General features: G+C 36.9%; 1 protein-coding gene across 1 annotated transcript; it reads left to right on the forward strand.

Annotated features, from left to right (window-relative positions):
- The first annotated feature begins 2621 nt into the window (after positions 1-2621).
- LOC141337408 (cholesterol 25-hydroxylase-like protein 1, member 2) lies at positions 2622-3735 on the forward strand. Its single transcript, XM_073843224.1, has one exon. It carries the CDS (start codon positions 2849-2851, stop codon positions 3680-3682), a length of 834 nt encoding a protein of 277 aa, XP_073699325.1. The 5' UTR covers positions 2622-2848; the 3' UTR covers positions 3683-3735.
- Positions 3736-7346: the final 3611 nt, after the last annotated feature.

Consider the following 7346-nt stretch of genomic DNA (forward strand, 5'->3'; position numbering starts at 1 on the left):
ACATTGTATCTTAAAATACCATGGGATTCCCTACAAACATCCCATTACATAATAGACTTGCAGTGGTAGTTGGTGTTACCGGTATTACCCGGTGTTTGGCCGTACACTGCACGGGCCACCTTAAATTTAAAACAGTATCCCTAAAAAAAATGTAGGTACAAAAAATTAGACAAAACCCCCAAATAAATTAAATCTATTGCAACATATTTCTTTTTACACCATTTCTATGGCGATGCGTATTATAACCAATCACACACAAGTCTTTCGAGCTTATGAATGCAATGGCCAATCAGAAGCCTTCAGATGAGTCATCGCTGAAACGCTGGAGTTTTATTTAGGGCGCATGATTGCTGATTGGATTCTTGGGCCTGTGCCATTATGGTAGTTGAACAAATTCAGAGTTACAGAAATAGTTTTGCGTTGACAAAACCAAATCACTCCAATCCGGTCTTGTTGGTACCATACTGCTGATCATCAACTTTCTTTGTCAACTCAGGCTTTAGTCCTGAGTTTGTGGAGTGTTTGCTCACTTTACTACACCGCTTGTTCCATTCGTGAAATCATGTTGCAGTGTCACATCTTGTCATTACTTTCAGTTTTTTGGTTCAATTAGAAATACTTGGTCCAAGTTGCATTCATATTTCATTTGAACCGCACCAGAGTTCGTTTGGAAGCAGACCGGGACCCATCTTTTTAGCGGTCTCAGTCCACTTGTTTGTTGCGCACCAGGGTTCGGATGGCAGTGTTCACACTTGCTCAAATGAACCGCACTAACAGAGCAATCGCACCAGAGTTTGTTTTTATCTATCCAAACACGGCAAGTGTGAACACACCCTTATATAAACGTGATATGGATGAGATTGTGGCTATCACATGCTGTCAAATGTGGCTTTAACCAGTTCAACAGTCTGTCCCATGCTGTGATATAAACTAAATACTATTAGCTATTTAAAAAGGGACTTTCTTCCGGTTTCACTTGAAATTACGTCAACACATAAAACAATGCTGCGTGCTTCGACGCACTTCAGTAGACCTTTAAGAAGCTAAGAGAATACTTTTTGTGCACTCTTGATAATGGCACCACACTGTCCCTTTACAGAAGAAAGCATTGAATAAAGTTGTTATTTTTGTTTTCTTTGCACACAAAAAGAATTATCATACTTTCATAAACTCCAGGCCGAACCAGTGTCACATGAACTATTTTAACAAAGTCCTTACTTCGTTTCTGTGCCTTGAACGCGGTAGTTGCGTCTATGCAGGGTCAGAAAGCTCTCGGATTTCATCAAAAATAGCTTAATTTGTTTCCAAAGATGAACGAAGGTCTTACGGGTTTGGAATGACACGAGGGTGAGTAATTAATGAGAGAATAAATTTTTGAGTGTACTATCCCTTTAATAGATTACACAAACATTAGGCCACTTTGAGCCTGGAGTTGGTTCACCCTCCGCTTATGCTTCTAGAGATTGCAGAGTGATACATAACAGTGAAAAATGTCTTGAAATAATCCTGAAAGTACAAAAATGTTACATAAATGTTAAAGTGTGCCCCACATCCGCACTTCCTGACTCCGTTAAGTTGGATAGCCCCTTAGTCCTAAATAAACTGTGTCAGTGCGTTTACGTTTGTTAGCACAAACATGCGAGTTTTTTAAGATTGGAAGGCACACGTTGGATATATGTGTTTGAGATAAAACGTTTACTTCCTCCAGGAGGCGCTTTGCTGGCTCACCAAAAAAAAGTCTTAATGCATCCGCGTTCAAATCTCGAGACGTTTTTTGCATGAATGGAGACATTTGTACACCAGGAAGTTTAATCGTTTTAATCTATTAACTGGAACTTGACATACCAAAACGACTAATTAAAATCTGCCCCAGCCACTTATATTAAATACATTTTATAAAAACTTTACAATGTAATCATGGAGCGCTGTAATTGGTGCAACCTGACCAGCGCGGAGGAAAGTAACACGCACCACGTGACGCCATTAGCGCTATACTTCAGTTCGTTCTGGAAAAGGTACGTTTCTCTCTGGCTATGTGGCTGGTCCTGTGGATGCCAAAAGCGGTCCTACACTGCACAGAATCGATACAGGAAGTAACGACAGGAACGCCTGGCTCTCTTCTGCTGTAAAGGAGCAATTTTGTTGCTGAATGGGGGCGGATGCTCCTCTGTAACCAGACTGGCTGCTGTCACTCGAATGCTGCTGTGTGGGTCTGAAGCGTAACCGTCCACATTTCTTTCTTTTTCTCTGTGTACTGTACTATCCTCTCCCTCTCTGTCTTCCTTTGCGCCTGCAGCTCTCTGATGAAGAAATCGGCACTTTTTTGCTTTGATTGCTGCACTTGCCTGGCCTCATAATTAAACCATTTACTTCGGAATGATATCAGTGAGATATTTTAACATTTATTGATTTAACAATCATACCTGACCAATTAGAGACAGCGTATGGGCCAAAGCCACGCCCACTCAATGCCAGCTATGCTAATGACCATTCTATTTGTTTATTCTTTTTCCATGGTTTGACTTCGTCTTCGACGCCATCTTACGTTACGGAGTGGAAAGACAACAAGTTCAAGTACTGAACAATAAATTCACATCCAAACTTTTTAAACACACCAATGTAAATAAGTATATTACATTGTGTAAGTAATGTATACATCAAAATACACCACTCAGACGCCTAAATAATTTACAAACTGAATGAAGGTATAAATAATTAAGCACAAAGTCATTAGATACCAGGTACCTGAGACACATGAAACATCCAGGACAGAGGATGATTTAGAAAGCTAACTATACTAAGTTGTATTTGTTGTTTTAAAAGAAATTCAGTCGACTATTTATTGACAATGACGCTAGCTGTTGTGTTTGAGACAATTTGGGAGACCTACCAAACAAAAGACTCAGTTTTGCAGCCTATGTGGGACTACTTTCGACTGAACCACTCTGAAACTCTTCGGTCTCCTCTCTTTCCTGTCATTCTGACCGTAGCGTCGTATTTTGTTCTTTGCCTACCCTACCTAGTCTGCGACATCATGGGAAAGAAGTGGCCAGCTATTAGCCGCTACAAGATCCAGCCTGACAAGATGCCCACAACTGCAATGCTCCTTCATTGCAGTGGAGTTACTCTTTACAATCACGTACTTCTGGTGTTTCCAGCAGCGATAGCGCAGTGGATCTGGAGACCTCCTGTTCCCCTGCCTGAGCGAGCACCTTCGTTGCTTGAACTCGCAGGTGGGGTGACTGGAAGCCTTCTTCTGTTTGACTTACAGTATTTTATCTGGCACTATTTGCATCATAAGATCCGCTGGCTGTATGTGACTTTCCATGCCATCCATCATAACTACTCTGCCCCGTTCGCTCTGGCCACACAGTGCCTTAGTGGATGGGAGTTGGTCACGGTGGGCTTCTGGACCACGCTCAACCCTATTCTCATGAGGTGTCATCTGCTCACCACCTGGATGTTCATGGTGGTCCATGTCTATGTATCAGTGGAAGACCACTGCGGATATGATTTCCCTTGGTCCATGTCTCGTCTGATCCCATTTGGTGTTTATGGAGGTCCGAGCAAGCATGATGTGCACCATCAGAAACCTAATACTAACTTTGCACCACATTTTAGCCACTTGGATAAAATGTTTGGTACTCATGCTGATTTTAGTTATGCTAAACGTCAGCGATGAGCATGCATGTAAATATTACATTTGCATGCTTGGTTGCTTCAGGCAGAGTTTAAATATTCAGGCAAAGCTTAAACAATGCAACTTACAACTTCAGTTTTCACTTTGAGTTTATTTATTTGTTTAGGAACTATTAAAAGCATGATTAAAAAATTAGGCATTGTACATATATTATAGTACAGGGTAAAATGCATATCATAAGCACAGGTATAATTAGAACATTACTGAAATAAATACTAATCTTTTTTAAAAAAAAAAACAGTTATTTAATTAATTGAGTAAAATTTTTAAAGCTTCTATTTATTTATTTAGATAACAACTTTAGTTTTATTATATTAGTATTTAAAAACTAGCTTTACATATGATAGATTTATACCGCTTTAAAATAATTACTTTAAAATAATATAAATAATCAAATAATACTTTTTAAAAAACAATCAACATTAATTTAGTCTAATATCCATAATTTCATAAGCCTGATTATATAGTGAATTGAAATGTATTACTGTAGAAAATATTTTTAAAAAATTATTGGTGCATTATTTCAGTCTCTTTGTAATACATAAGATCTATCTATCTATCTATCTATCTATCTATCTATCTATCTATCTATCTATCTATCTATCTATCTATCTATCTATCTATCTATCTATCTATCTATCTATCTATCTATCCACACGTTTTATAGTGTAAAAATTTCATGTTGTTTAATTCAGTGTGTTTCTTCATAATTATTTGTGAAATTTACTAGCAATTTTGCAATGAAAATTGTTTCAGAGAAATCATTTATCTAAATTATTTATCTATATCTATTTATTTATTTATTATTTCATTTCATTTATTTATTTATTTAGTGGATATAATTGTTTAGGTCCAAACTGTGGCAATATGAAATGTGAGGAAAAAATCATTTTAATACATAATACGTTTAATACTATATAAATATACATCTTTTTTACACTATAAAACAGATGTGTAAAAGGAAAATATATACATTTAGATATTTCTAATTATTATTGCTCCTCCTACATGGTAGAAAGACACCAAGTTTATTGGTGCATATTTTCCAAGAAAATATATTATATTATATATTATATATATCATATTATATCTGCTTAAATATTTCATGTTTAATTCAATGTGTTACTTGCTGTTTCTTTGTAATTATTTGTGAAATTTACTAGCATTTTCTTAATGAAAATTGTTTAAAACAAAATCATACAGCAACTTTTTATTTTATTATTTTAATTTATTTTATTTTGTGCATTTACTTCATTGGGCCCAAACCATGGCACAATATGAAATCTGAGAAAAAAAATCATTGTAATACATAATACGTTGTAATATAAATATATGTATTTTTTACACTATAAAACAGGTGTGGAAAGAAAATATGTAAATTAAGATATTTTTATGTATTTTTTGTTCCTCTTACATGGTAGAAAGACAAGAAATGAAGTTTATTGGTGCATGTTTTACAAGAAAATATTATTTCACTCTTTCTGCTTTAAAATGTCATGTTTAATTCAATGCTGTTTCTTTGAAATAATTTGTGAAATTTATTAGCATTTTATTTTATTCATTTGTTCATTCATTCATTTATTTTATTTATTAATACATTTGTTATACAATGGATTACTTGTTTGGGTCCAATATGAAATGTGAGGGAAAAATATAATTTGTTGTATATTGTAATACTATATTTATATGACTATTTGTGAAATCTAATATCTTAATGAAAATTGTTTCAAAGAAATTCATACAGCAATTATTTAATTAATTAATTAATTTATTTTAAATGTGGATACTTGTTTGGGTTCAAACTGTGGCACAATATAAAATGTGAGAAAAAAAAACATTGTTATACATAAGTTGTAATACTATATATATATATATATATATATATAGTCAAGCCCGAAATTATTCATACACCTGGCAAATTCTGACTTAAAGATACTTTTATTCAACCAGCATGTTCTTTTTTTTTTTGACCGGAAATGACACAGGCTTCTCCCAAAAGATAATAAGACGATGTACAAGAGGCATCATTGTGTAAAAAAATATTTCTCATCTTTTATTTACATTTGAACGAAAAGTGTCATGTCCAAAATTATTCGTACCCTTCTCAATAATCAATAGAAAAGCCTTTATTGGCTATTACAGCAATCAAACACTTCCTATAATTGCTGACCAGCTTTCTGCATGTCTCCACTGGTATTTTTGACCATTCATCTTTAGCGATGAGCTCCAACTCTTTCAGGTTGGAGGGTCTCCTTGCCATCACCCTGATCTTTAGCTCCCTCCACAGATTCTCAATTGGATTTAAGTCAGGACTCTGGCAGGGCCACTGCAAAACATTAAAGGTTGTATCAGCGATTTCTAGCCTGAAACATAAAGTGTCAAATTCAGCTGACCTTTCTTCACGATCCGCTCGCTGCCTGCCCCATAAATTGTCTGTGAAAAAACCGCGTCTCTCTGGTCAGCCTAGGGTCCGAGATATGCCAAAAAAAAAAAAACAATCGGCACTACCAACCTTTCCACAGATAAACAAACAGTGTTCCAACCAATCAGCGTCAGGGGGTTTGGTGTTGTGGACTTTCGCTCCGCCTCCCTCACATCCCTGCACCAGTAGGAAAGTCCACAACCCAAACCCCTGACACTGATTGGTTGGAACACTGTTTGTTTATGTGTGGAAAGGTTGGTAGTGCCGATTGTTTTTTTGGCATATCTCGGACCCTAGGCTGACCAGAGAGACGCATTTTTTTCACAGACAATTTATGGGGCAGGCAGCGAGCGGATCGTGAAGAAAGGTCAGCTGAAATTGACACTTAATGTTTTAGGCTAGAAATCGCTGATACAACCTTTAATGTTTTTGTTTGCTAACCATTTCTTCACCACTTTTGCTGTGTGTTTTGGGTCATTGTCCTGCTGAAATGTCCACTGGTGCCCAAGGCCAAGTTTCTCTGCAGACTACCTGATGTTGTTGTTGAGAATTTTGATCTATTGCTCCTTTTTCATGGTGCAGTTTACCCCCCCCCCCCCCCAAAAAAACATTAGGTTCCCACCACCATGTTTGACAGTGGGGATGGTGTTCTTAGGGTTGAAGGCTTCTCCATTTTTTACGCCAAATGAAAGCTACATCATTGTGGCCAAACAATTCAATTTTTGTTTCATCTGACCATAAAACAGAAGACCAGCAGTCTTCTTTGTCCAGATGAGCATTTGCAAAGGCCAAGCGGGCCTTTGTTTGCCTTATCTGGAGAAGTGGTGTCTTTCTTGGTCTGCGTCCGTGGAACCCAGCAGTGTGCAGTGTCCGTTGGACTGTCTGCCTTGAGATGTTGCCACCAGCAGAGCCCCAGATTCATCAGGATGGCCTTGGTGGTGATCCTTGCATTCTTTTTTTACCTCTTTCACTATCCTATTTTTCACAGTGCGGAACATCTTATATTTTTTAATAATATTTTGCACTGTAGCCACTAGAACTTCAAAACATTTAGATATGGTCTTATAGCCCTTTCCTGACTTGTGAGCAGCCACAATGCGCAGCCACTGGTCCTCAGTCTTAGCCATGACTGTCCACAAACCAACAGCAGAGAGCTTCTGTTTTTCACCTGTTGAGTTGATTAAAACAGCTGTTCCCAATGAATCAGGGTAATTAGGATGCTTT

This window comes from Garra rufa, chromosome 6 (genome assembly GCF_049309525.1).
Source record: "Garra rufa chromosome 6, GarRuf1.0, whole genome shotgun sequence".
Classification (NCBI taxonomy): domain Eukaryota; kingdom Metazoa; phylum Chordata; class Actinopteri; order Cypriniformes; family Cyprinidae; genus Garra; species Garra rufa.